Source organism: Eurypyga helias, unplaced genomic scaffold, assembly GCF_000690775.1.
Source record: "Eurypyga helias isolate BGI_N326 unplaced genomic scaffold, ASM69077v1 scaffold7434, whole genome shotgun sequence".
NCBI lineage: Eukaryota > Metazoa > Chordata > Aves > Eurypygiformes > Eurypygidae > Eurypyga > Eurypyga helias.
In genome coordinates, this window is record NW_010246771.1 from 1 (window position 1) to 12887 (window position 12887).

General features: G+C 43.6%; 1 protein-coding gene across 1 annotated transcript in view; it reads right to left on the reverse strand.

The window, feature by feature from the left end:
• Positions 1 to 2204: 2204 nt before the first annotated feature.
• Positions 2205 to 12887, reverse strand: part of LOC104508786 (MORC family CW-type zinc finger protein 2-like) — a gene marked incomplete at its 3' end in the record, with an annotated part of 31579 nt that continues 20896 nt past the window's right edge. The window contains 7 exon segments of the mRNA XM_010150516.1: positions 2205 to 2348; positions 2594 to 2722; positions 2867 to 3021; positions 3537 to 3677; positions 7550 to 7635; positions 8551 to 8633; positions 12731 to 12810. Coding sequence (XP_010148818.1) covers positions 2205 to 2348; positions 2594 to 2722; positions 2867 to 3021; positions 3537 to 3677; positions 7550 to 7635; positions 8551 to 8633; positions 12731 to 12810 — 818 coding nt within the window.

Genomic DNA, 12887 nt, shown 5'->3' on the forward strand with positions numbered 1-12887 from the left:
CCCACCACTCTGTGAACCTGTGAATTTATCCTCCCAGAGTAAGACTCCTGAGATCCCTGTCAAAGAAGCTGAAATGACCAGAAGTTTGTATCATCTGTCCAAAGCACCTCACCTGCCCTTTCCACCTCCCTGCAAGGGGGATGTGGAGCGACAACACATGTGCACACACTGCAGAAGTGTTCTAACTTGCTCCAACAAACATCCCAACATATTCTCACATGAAATGCAGGCAAACCCCTCCAAATTTTCAAGGTATTACAAATATAAACAGTGACTGCAGGCATGCACATGAATGTGTGATTCACAGCAAACATTGTGCCAGATGAGCCAGCAAGGACATGGTCTGGGAGCAAGGGGAGGGGGTATCTAGGGGTAAGCCCGCAGAAGCTGACTACTGGAGGGGAACAGGGAGTCCTGCCTGACTGCTCGAGATAGGTATAGGGGTGTAAGGCAGAACCGTGGCTGCCTCAGACAGAAGACACCTGGGAATACCAAGGATCCAGACCTGCTATGGGATGGAGAGCATGCCCAGATGAGACACTGGGAGGTCAGTAGTGTGTATGTGTTATCTGTGTCCACGTGAGGAGGACTGTACCTCTCACCCTCTGGGGCTGCAGGCCTCAGGGCTCATCTATTCCAGTGCAAGTAACCAGAGGGACAGGGGATCCCGGGGCCAGATATGCACATGAGTATTTCCACTAGGGATCCTTCATCCTGATCAGCCAAGAGGGAAATGATGAGCTTGCTGGTGTGCTTCGCCTGAGTGCTGCGCAGGTCAGCCTGTGTTGATCTGTGTGGCTGGAGGAGCACACCTGTGTGGGTCTATTTTTGGGCATGTCTCTGAGCAACACATTCCCAGGCTTGCTACTGCTTCCATCTGGGGGGACAGCCTCTCCTCTGGCTTACAGATTCATCCCTGCCCCAGCAGTTTAGCTGGAGGTCATGCTCAGCAGAACCACACTTTCTATAGCTCTGCATCAGGGCACAAACACATGGAGCAACAGGGAAGTATTCTTCCAAATACAGGTGTCAAAAAGAAGCAGCTGGAAAATCAATACTTCTCATCAACATCGACACTTCTTTGTAGCTTTTTCAGCCACCGATGTCAAAAATTTTGTTCCAGTTAAAAAGTTACCACCTAGATTCATTCCCTTTGTCTTTAAGCACTGAGCTAAGGCACCTGAATTACATCTGAGCAGTTTCCCTTATCACACAGCAAAGACAAGAATCAGCTTCTAGCAGCGTCTCTCCCCTTAGATAAGCAGCAGCCTAGAGCAATCACTTTCCTCATTCAAATAAGTGATTAGCTTCTACTTCAATTTTGTAACTGTGAAACACACCATGGGTAAAATTGATGTGTTGCTCCCTCAAGTGTGCAAAATGTAATTTTTGGGCTCACTGCAACTCAGAAGTGTTGCTGCACTTTGTATGTCTAATGGGTAGCAATAAAGACAATTGCAAAGGTCCCATTCACCACATATTGCTCCCAGCCTGTGCTTAAAACTGTTCTTCAATTGGTGTCTATGCTACCCTCATTAAAATTAACATGCATAAACATAAAAATAAGGCTACAGCCCTATTTCTAGCAGCAGTGAAGAAAAACCATAAAGGAACTTAATTTCACCAAATCACTGGTTGAGGTTGGAGAGGCCTCTCGAGGTCATCTGGTCCAACCCGCTGCTCAGTCAGGGCTACTCGGAACTGGTTGCCCAGGACCATGTCCTGGAATATCTCCAAGGATGGAGACTGTACAACGTCCCTGTGCAACCTGTGCCAGCGCCTGGTCACCCTCACAGCAAAAAAGTGTTACCTGACGTACAAGAGGGAACCTTCTGTGTTCCAGCTTGTGCCCACACCCTCTGGTCACCACTGAGAAGAGCGAGGCTACATCTGCTTTGCAGCCTGCCTTCAGGTATTTATATACACCGATGAGATCCCCTTGACCCTGCCCAGGTCCCTTTTGATGGATGCATGACCCTCTGGCATATCAGCTGCTCCTTTGGTATCATTTACAAACTTTCTGAGGGTGCAATCTGCAATTTGTGTTGCACAAAATGCCAGCCAACGTCTCAGATCCAAACACGTAAGTCATCACTACTGTTTCACTGACCGGGAGCACAGCTTAAAGGTACAGAATTACTGCCTATCCCTCCAGTTGCTCTCAAAGAACACATGACCAGAAAAAAAAAAAAAAACAACCAAACCATGTGCAGATATGGTCTTTATATTAACTGATTCTTACCTATCTTGTTCAGGATCAGGATTCATAGAGCATACCCAGCTATCAGGGTAATTCTTCTCCACTGAACTCAGCTGGAATGGGAGAGTCCGCCACTTCAGACATACATCTGTTAGACAAACACTTTGCAAATCAGAAATACACAGCCTGAGCCACAAAATTATTTTTTTCCATAGCACTTCTCAAGCTCATTTAACACCCAAGGACCACACCAATTTCCCAAGTATATCCAACAACAGTTAAGACTCATCTCAAATATTCTACCCATTTAGCTGCTCCCCAACTGCAGCCAGAAGTCCCTCCCCACTTCTGCAGGGGGGACCAGCCTCCTCACTGCAGCCTGGTTGGACGCACCACACTGAATTGTGGTAGGGATCTCCATGGCTCTCCGACGTTTGTAGCGCAGTTCACTAGATGGAGGCTGGTTCCAGTTTGCTGACAAATAACCAAATTCATCCCAGAATTTGATGATACCTCTCTGCGCTGGAAAACAAATGAACCCCCACTCAGTATGGAGCCATTACCACAAAAATCACCACATGCACCCTCGGCTGCCCTCCCCATTAGCTGCCTTCCACCTGCAAAAGCTTCCCCTTCCAGTCCCTGGGAACTGTGCAGCTTCATTACCTATAGCAACATCCTTCCAGTACTGAGCCAAATGCTCTCCCATGGCCTTCAGCAAATGTCGATACTCTTTAGCATCAGCAAAGTCTTGTTTATTATGGGTTGGCTCCAGAACCAAATAGGGCACATCCACCACACCTACCACTCCACCACATGCCCTGGAAGAAGGACACAGAGTCACAAACAACACTGAACTGCCAGGTCATTGTTCAGGGAAACAACATTGAAAATAACAGGTTACACACACTCACCCACCCATTCCTGCAGCAGTACTGATTTTAATTTATCAGCTTTCTAAATCAGACTTGAGCCAGCAGCAAAAAGTAAGGTGGGCTCAAATATTTGGATTTGCTTTCAAGACCTATTCTCCCTGTCCCCAGAAGGAGGTAGTACTGCTAACAGTATTCATCAGTCCCAATTGCCAGCACAGAGCATAAAAGCCTCATACTGCTGCAGATATGACCAAAATCTGTGTAGAGAGCTCTCTATCAAGAAACAAGGGGAATACTGTGCAATATTAAATATTAATGTATTTGTCAGAATCCAAACTAAATCCTCATGCTCATAAAGAACGATTCATGCAGAACAAGATCATTGAACAGCCTAAGTTATGTGTAGTTATATGTAACATGCCAGGCCTAAAAAGACTGCTGAAAAATCTCCAGGAACTCACATGCCACCCTCCAGCTGCGGGCCCACCTTCTCATACATCTTGATCAGTCGACTGCAGTTATAAATGAACATGCCATCCAATTCACGCTGCTCAATATTCACACCAAAGATAAAATTCAGTTCTTTGGGTTCCTTCAGTGCCCTGTAAGAGAATGAAACAGAGCTCAGAGATGTTGAAAATAAAAGTAATTAGTTGCTGTCATTAGACAGAGGGTATGGAAATCCATCACCTCTGAGCATTATGGGTTTACTAACAACTGTGTTTAGTCCGCTATTTCTAAAACACATGAAGCATTTTTTGAATGTGCATTACAATTAAATATGAACAAAATACAGAAACTTTGCAACACAGACACTAATTTAGGGTGGACAGTATCTGTTCAGATAATTTAATTATTCATTTGCATTTGTTTTCTCCTTCAGGAATGGATTCTGGGTCTTATTTCAGATCTGCTTATTAAAAAAAGTTACAGTTCACTAGTTTTATGGAAGCGGTTAGGAACAGACTGGTTCTCTCCAATGCTGTTTTGGCTTGTATTTTCCAGATGTAGGTCTCTATGCCAGATAAAGCATGGAAATTAGGATTTTGACACAAAACTACAGTCTTGACATTCAGATTCTGGGAATCTGAATTCCAATTCCAATCATAGTTACAAGTTTTACAATGTGATTACTCTATGTTCAAAAGCTGGAAGACACAACACACAGCCCACGCAGAGCTTTTTTTCTAGAAATTACAGGACAGCAATTTGCGTGATTTCTACTTTAAGCAGCAGACTACTTTTAAAAAAAAAAAAAAGTTGGCCTGCAGTATGTTTGTGAGTACATACAGACCTCTGAATCTTAATCTTTGATTTTCAGGAATTTTATCTCCCAAGATGCAGAGAGCCTCAAGAGGTTTAGATCTCTGCATTCAAACAAAATTCCTGTGTCTCAAAACCAGAACTATTGCTCTTTAATAGACTAAATTAAGGGACTTGCATGAAATCCATGCTGAGGATTTTTCATAATGAGGATCCTCAGATTCAGGCTGAAGTGATACCTTCAAACCTGATGTCCAAACTTTTAACAATTGCAAGGCATAGTCTATATCACTGTCCCACTCACCCCTCTCATTTCTGACCTCCCTTACTTTTCCCCCCACATCATAATAATGATCCCCCCCAATAATTCTTAACTCTTATGTGCTTTATCCCACTTAGGAATTTGGCATCTCATTGAGCAATTAGTTGAAGACAGTGGAATTCTTTAAAATGATCTTTTGACAGCCTACTAACATCAGCTATTAAAAGAACCTGAGTTGTGCATGCAGGAGCACTACACAATAATAATCTGCAGATATAAGATGTAAGTCTGTCTTAACAGTCACACATCTCAAAATAAATCCCTAAAATGGATTCATTCAATGTTAATTTTCTGTTTAAAAGTCACACTCTTCCCCAGACAGATGTACAGGTACCCTGTAACCCACATTCCTTTAAAACAAGTGACTCTAAAGTAAGTTACCAGGAAGACAACTGGAATAGCAGCTTTCAGGAATTTTGAACCTAAACCTTTAACAATAGGTGTTTTGAACACAGCCAAGATAGCAGCTGGGCTAGAGCATGACTAGGTGTGGCAAAACACCCATCTCAGAGATAAATTTTCTAACTTCTGGAAAAGGATGTGGAGCCTTAAATTTCAAGTGACAACATGCACTCACCTACCAAATAGGAAGGGCATCTCCTCATTTTTATCAGAGGACAGGAAGCCAAATTATCATCTGTGCTAGTTTCAAGCAGGGATGAGCTGCTGTCCTGGTGCCAGCCCACAGGATTTTGTTTCACTCCATGACGCATCAAGCCAAGTAGACAGTTTGCAAGGTGTGTGATTTTTGTAAGCGCAAAAGGGGACCCAGGAGGTGAGGGGGTGGGCTAGGAAATCCCTGCTCAGGAAATTCCTGCTCGTAGCTCAATCTTTGTTCGGACCTCGTGGCAGGTGAATAGCAGAGAAGATGCGTCCTTTGTCAGGGAACTGATCTGGGAGGGGGGGTTGGAAGTTTCTTTCTCCCTGCTCTCCACTCCTGGGCTCAGGGAAGGGGGTCTTTTTATCCCACTTTTGGGCTCAGGGGTTTTGGATCATTTCCTTCTCTCCATGTGGATTTTTGCCTTGCTGTTTTGGAATCTGACTGTGTCAGTTCACAGGTGGTGAGATCCTGTATCATATGTTCTATCTTTCTGTTATTTTAAACACTTATTAGCAATAGTATTGTTAGTAACACCGTAAGTTTCATTTGTGTAATTAAATAGTTCTTACCAAAACTTTTAAGAGCTTCCCTTGGTTTTCCTCCACCCCTTCCTCACTATTAGCAGTGGGGAGGGGAGTGGTAGAGTGACTGGTGGTCCTTAACTGCCAGACAGGGCTAAACCAAGACATCATCCAAAACATGGAAAATTAAGTGTGGGCCAAAAGCTCAGGATTTTATTATTAGAACTTTAGTATCTGTCCTATCCACTGGATTTATAGCCTGACTTTACACAGGCTTTAGAAACCAAAAAGCATTTCTTTCACTGATGCACCTAGCACCAGAGAAACAGCAGAAAACTGTTCTACAACATTCTTTGTAATTCAAGAGTTTTCTCAGAGGCTAGAGAAATTGTTGAGTACAGAAGTTTTCCTATCATACACATTTTTCAGGAATTTACTCTGTTTTCTAGATAAGGTACAAGATTATTGGAAAAGCCTTACACTGTGAACTGTGTCTGATCATTGGTGACAAATGCAGTAACACAGGGCAAGTCATACGCCTGCCCAGAGCTGGCTTAGCACCTGGCAGCTCTTGCTCAGTTCACATGGCTGAATCCACATAAAAATCCAGACAAAAGGCCTTTTCCTCTGCTGTTGGTTACCTATCACATATATCTATTTTACTTATCATCACGTATTTGAAACCTGACTAGATATAAACTTTGACGCACCTATAATTGGGGTATTCTTCCAAGCCAGCTGGTTTACATTTCGTGGCCTACAAACCTTCTTAGATTTAAACAGAAAGAACTGCTGAAAACTTGGAATCTTTCATTTCCAACTAATCAATAAAGGGCATAGAGAAGCTCTTTTCAAACAAACTTGTATTGTCCAAGTTCTGAAGGCCAGAAGACCATTCACACATTTTTACTTTGTGCACTAATGCCATCAAACCCAAGAATTAAAAGACAAGCTGTCCATGGAAAAGTACATGGAAGCTGAAGACAACAGCTTCTCCCAGGAGTTTCTGCATTCTTCAGATCACACTTTTAAATTAAAACTGTATTTATTTATTTTTACCATCTTAAGATGCATTAGATCTATCTCTGGCAACAAGTCTGGGATAGTTCTGACCTAAGCAGCCATGTAAACTAGCATGCAAAACAACTAGGTGGGAACAGAGACTTGGTATACACAAATCCCTAACTTTCTCAGACTCAGAATTGATTTTAAAGAGCATTTGTTTTGAAGTAACAACTTCATTTGTGAAATGCATATGACACATCTGCAAAAAACTGTATACAAGGAGTGAAATATTCCTGTCAGTACATCAATAGCACAGTTAATTTGCAACCAGAGCTAAGTTAGAATAGTATCTTGGGATTTCAGTGCACTGCCTATAACAAAACTTAGCAGTTTTTTAGAAAACATCTCTACAACTCCAAAAGCCATGTCACAGTAGCTTGCTAACACTTATTTGCCTGCCTTTTACCTGCAGATGAAAAAGTAAGAGAGTGAAAAAAGCTGACGTAAAAAACAGGTAAACATTTACAGAACACAAGCCAAATCAAAAGATGTCTTTCAGCAAGTAAGAGGGGAATAGCAGAAGCAACCTGAATAGGAAATTCAGTCTAATTGGTTTAACAGCCACAGCATACAGGATGCCCACAGATGTTTTAAGCTTTGAACTGAAATGCTCCCTCCACCACACCAGCAAAGCAGGAGACATCTGAGCATGTGGAGTGACCAACCTGAGAAAACCAGAGCTTCGAACCACCTTGCACTCACCGCTGTTTTGCATCCTTGACCCTTTTCTTGACATCAGCCTCCCGGCGCATGGTTATTGCAGAATTTTGGACTTGACGTAGCATCACCTGCAAACAGGCATCACATAGTAAAACTGCTGCTGTGAAATTCATGAAATTAACTCACTTCTATAACTTTTTCCCCTGCCTGCAAAAAGATCTCGGAAATTATTTAACTGTAAAGAATTCATAACCTGTGGAGGGTGACCATCAGCACACCTTTACATTTAAGGCAGCACTTGCTGCTGGGTTGTGTAAGCAGCTACACAGTTGCTTGGAAGAAAATGTCTAAATATAACGAATTGTCTAAGGTAGCTGAAACCAGACAGTAAATGAGGCACAAGGAAACTGCCAGGGTACTTGGACAGTGCTGTTTCCGTTAGATGTCAATAGGAAATACCGCGATTTTAAACTGGTGTCACTTGCAGACCCACCTGGCAACACCGCAAGCCCACCTTCCACCCAGCAGTGGGTTTGGTCTCAGCCTTGCCCGAATCAGAAGCCACAGCCCCATTGGGAGGAAGCAAACAGCCCATCTCTAAAAGCCCCTTCTGAAATGCTTCGGAGCCAGCTGCGCAGGCAGGGAGGGCAACAGCCAAAAAGCACCCGATTTTACTTCTGTTCAAATACCTCACATTCCCCTGGCCCCTTCTCCACAGGCTAACAACAAACTGAGCGCCTGGGGACTGGGGGTTGCCTTCCTCTTCAGGATATATTGGAGGTTGCGAGCAAGGGAGCAGTCAGCACATATCCCACTTGGGCTGGAAACCACATGTAGATGCTGAAGCACATCCAGTGGTGATGACAACACTGAGCTGCCTGAACACTGCTGGCAACTCACCGCCAACTGAAGTCACTGCCTGTTTAACCTACAGACCAGGTGCTACCACCGGATGCTGACCAGCCAGTGCTGCTCCAACACCAGCGCTTTGAACCATTCCCCAGTGCCTAAAACGTGATGTGCTGGCTAAGCACAAGGCTCACCCTGGACTCTCGCGTGAGATCCCCTCCTAGGCGCAGCTCAAGGGCACGGGCTTTACTCTCTGCCTCACGAGCCTTCTCATCCGCTGAAACACACAGGGAAAAGGATGATGTCCACCATTCAGTACAGACAGCATATCATAAGGCCTGAGGAGACCAATTTCCAGAGAGCTTTGCTTACATGTACACAGGTAGAAAGGTAACACAAAAAGGTACAAAGTAAAACCCTACATGAGAGGGCACCACAGGCATGCCATCTTAAACATCGTGAGAGGTCACAGTCAACACCGGCATAATAGCAGGGCTAAACTCTGGGAAAGCATGTCTAAAGGGAGGATCCATGAGGAAGTTAGTGAGGAACTGGAAAGAATAAGGATCCAAGTGGCCCAGCCTGCACTGCCTGGAAGTGTGAAGGCAGATAAAGGCTCTCACAAAACAAAGACTGAGTTCAAGTTTGAAAAGGATTTACAAAGAGGCAATTTTCTTGCAGAGATGAAGGGAAATGACTACTCTCAGAAATGCTTTTATCTTTGATAATTGCTAACTGACCACTACACCTGATCTTTGTACACACAAAGTTTACTACTTCAAAAAAACGCCCCTTTTCACTTCTCTCCCAGACTGCCAACAAGACTGCCTGACACCCTCGTATTGCTTAAGGTTCATTCAGTAAATGTGATTTTCACCAAGGACATAAAAACTCCTTAAAACTGAGACAGAAGGTGCTTTGGTACCTTAGCACCATGTACCTTACATCTGCATGCTCTCCAACGAAAAGCACACTGGCTACAAACCTCTCATGTTCCCTTACAGGTCAGAAGCCTGTTCTGCTCACAGCTGCACAAAAAACAGTTGAGTGAGTAATCTTCCTCCATCCCATAGGCTATGAGGTCCATGGGGATAAATGTGGATGGGCAAGTAATGCCCTGTTTGGACAGGGTAAGTCGGACCTGCCACATGAAAGCATCAATGTGGTACATGTGCTGTGGGTGCAGCACTGACCTTGCTGCAATGTTCCCCGTGCTCACTTCCAAGCACGGAGATTTCTGAAAGAGGATGCAGCAACACTGCAGCCTTCATGAACTGTAGAGATTTCTAAAAGAAATAGACTGGTATAAAGAAATTTTGAGCAGAAATGTTTATGTTCAAGATGACTAGAAGAAATATTAAACACGGGGTAAATGTGTGGCATGTGCTGACAGAAACAGACATGATTGGAAATACAACTGGTACAAGCTATGGGGTGGTGTGGCTTACCCCAAGGTGAGCAGCAGGCCTGCACCCCCACAGTGGGAGGGCAGCAGCACAGTTGCAGCATACCCTATGAGCCATCTGCCCTCCTGTTCTCCCAACAGGGAGACAAACTGAGGCTATGAGACACCCAAAACAAAGAAACACAACAGTGACCATGCCTAAGATTTACGGAGTATGAGGTAAACAAGAAGATGACAGGACAGTAGTTGCCTCCTCAAGATTACCAAGCACCTCTCCAAAAAGCATTACTCCGTTGTCAGGCAGAAGGAATCCAGATACTGTAACCAGTATCCACTGTCCTCCATGCCATGGTTAGCACTACTTGCAGAAATGCGTGTTTTTGGTGTGTGCAGGTACGAGAATGCAAATGGGCACAGTCAGCCTACTCAGACTCAGTGTTACATCTGAGTTTTGTTCCACTTACTCCCACAGAGGGGGACGTCCGCAGAGGCTTACCAAGCAAGTCACAGCACAGCTGCACTGTGCAAACTTCATCATCAAGAGACAGCTTGGCTAAACTCAGAAACACAGGAGTTTGGAAACAGCTTAAAACACTCGGTCCATTTAAATCAAAGCTTGTATGGTAGAAGCTGGTGGGCTACGTGCAGCTGTGTCTAGAGGGAAGAACACAGCAGTGACCCATAAGGGCAGAGGTCAAACCTGCTCCATTAATGCAATGACAGCTGAGAAGGCATGGCTGACAGAGAACTACTCCGTTATGAGGGCTGAGGAAAAAATGCATTCCCTAAGTGCATTCACATCCTTCCAGAGACAACAGGCATGGCATACTCTGAACTAATATTCAGTGCAGAACACAGCGCTGTTAAAGACTTTCACTACTGGACATGCACATAAATCCTTACCTTTTCTGTTTGTTTACTTTTCAAACTTTGTAAGAGGATTTCTTGAAAATAGGCAATGGCAATACTGAGATGCCTCGGTGCAGTATTCAGTCTTGCTTCAGAAATACACAGAAAGCAGCTGATGGTCTTTCACAGCTACTCTGCCCAGAACAGTACTTTTTTCCTGGATCTATCCTCTCACTTAAGGATCTGGATGCTACAGCTTACTGGATGCTACTTCCTACACGAGGCAGGAAGTCAGTTTCCAGGGAATGAAGAGCAGCTTTTCCTCATCTTAAATGTATGTATGTCTTCACCTCTGATTCACGTGTCTTTTTGGATAGGCCAAAGCCATGTCACCAACAGTCACAGCTGTGCATACATCTTTTTTTTTCCCTTCCCCCTACAGCTATTTTTCAGTTATCTGAAGTTTTAGTTCAACAAGCTCATAAGCTATGTCCAGAGACACATCAATCCCTCATTAGAGTTCTGCAGTAAGACAGATTCCAACACATCCTTGGCAGGCAGCCATGGTATACTGGAAATTCAGTTAGCTCAGCTGAGACCCACCATTTCTCACAATGCACTCCTAGTTTTGAAAGTGAAAACTGCAAATCATTCCCTGGTGAAGATCCCTCCTAAAAGTGGTGTGCATCCTCAAGAGAAAACATATTCTGGAGATTACAAGAAATTAACCTTTTCTACCAATAGCAGAACAAGAGAACTTTGTTGTTACAGATTACACTCATTTTCCTAGAAGCAAAGAAATGAGATGTGTGGCATGTAAGCTGAGGTTAATGCTACGAGAATGTTTTAGTCCTACTGGCTTCATGTGATGAAATCTTGCAGAAAAAGTCTGAAGTCTCTCATGAGTTTTCATCACCATGTTCAAAGCCCTTTGACTGAGCACCCCCTTCACCACCAGAGGCAGTGGGCTAACTTTGGTGATGAAAATGAGTTTATGTTTCCATGTCAATGGTATCTGTTCTTTGCACTGGGACACCAAATGGAGGTATTCTTCAGTGTCAACACACTACCATTCACCTTTTAAACATCATGAAGGCCTCGTGGTCTGCTGCAAGAAAGAAGCCTCTCTGAAACACGCTATTTACACCCTCTTAAGGCAATTCAAGTGTGTGCTAAACACCTGCTTTGGCTACAGGATTCAACCTAAAAAATAAATTAATCTACAAGAACTGAGGGACAGGATAAAATCTGTTTAAACTTCATAGTTTCAAGATTATCTTATTAGGTTGTACTTCATAAATGAGTAATAGGGAACACAGCTATTCACATCATTTCTTTTTGTTTCTAATGACTCTGCACAAGCTGAACATGGCACCACTGCTTGTGTATCTGACCACCACACATATGCACACGTGCCTAGAGCAGCTCTTACACAGGGAGAGAGGACACAGGCTTCTGATTTACGAAAGTTACCAGAAGATATGGTCAACATGTCTTACAACTTCCCGGATTCCTCCTTCACTACAGCATTTCCCCATCAAGGGTTAGGGAGACTGCTTTGTATGTAAAATTTGCACAAATACAATGAAGTTATATGCTCCATTTATATGTTTATGTAATTTCTATAGGCTGAATATCCAATAATGTCAATTCGGGCTTTTCTTGAGGACTACAGGACTTAATAGGAAGGGAACTCTAGAGGGACAAAAGGTATGTTTGAAGGGGGACAAAACCCAAGAAAGAAACCAGGACTCCCTTGGACACCTAGATCAATCACTTTACATCAAGTGGCAGAATTAAAAAAATCTATTTTTTGAACAACTGCTTAAACAGTGAAGGAGCAGGAGAACTGAACCTAAAGCTAAAGATATGCAAAAGGTGAGAGCAGAACTGTGAAGTAACAGGGGGGCAGCTTAGCCAGGCTTCAGCTGGAGCAAGGGCAGACAGATATGGGTCCAAGGGTTATTCTGTACATGTATTCCCTAGAGGAAGTGGGCTTAGGGAACAACGTATGTTCCTTCCATTGCATGGAAGTAAGTCTGGGTCATCTCCAGCAAGGCAGCCTCTTTCAATCCTTTGTTACAGCAAAATCAGGATGCATTCATACCCCAAACACTCACCTATCCTTGCCATGTGCTCTGCTTTCTTCACTTCTTGCTCTGCACGGGTCTTGAAACGATTTGAAGTATATTTGTACATCCTGTGATGATCAAAACTTATTAATCAGCAAACTAGCAGGAAGGTCAGACCAAGATTTCACCACTGTATGACAGAATA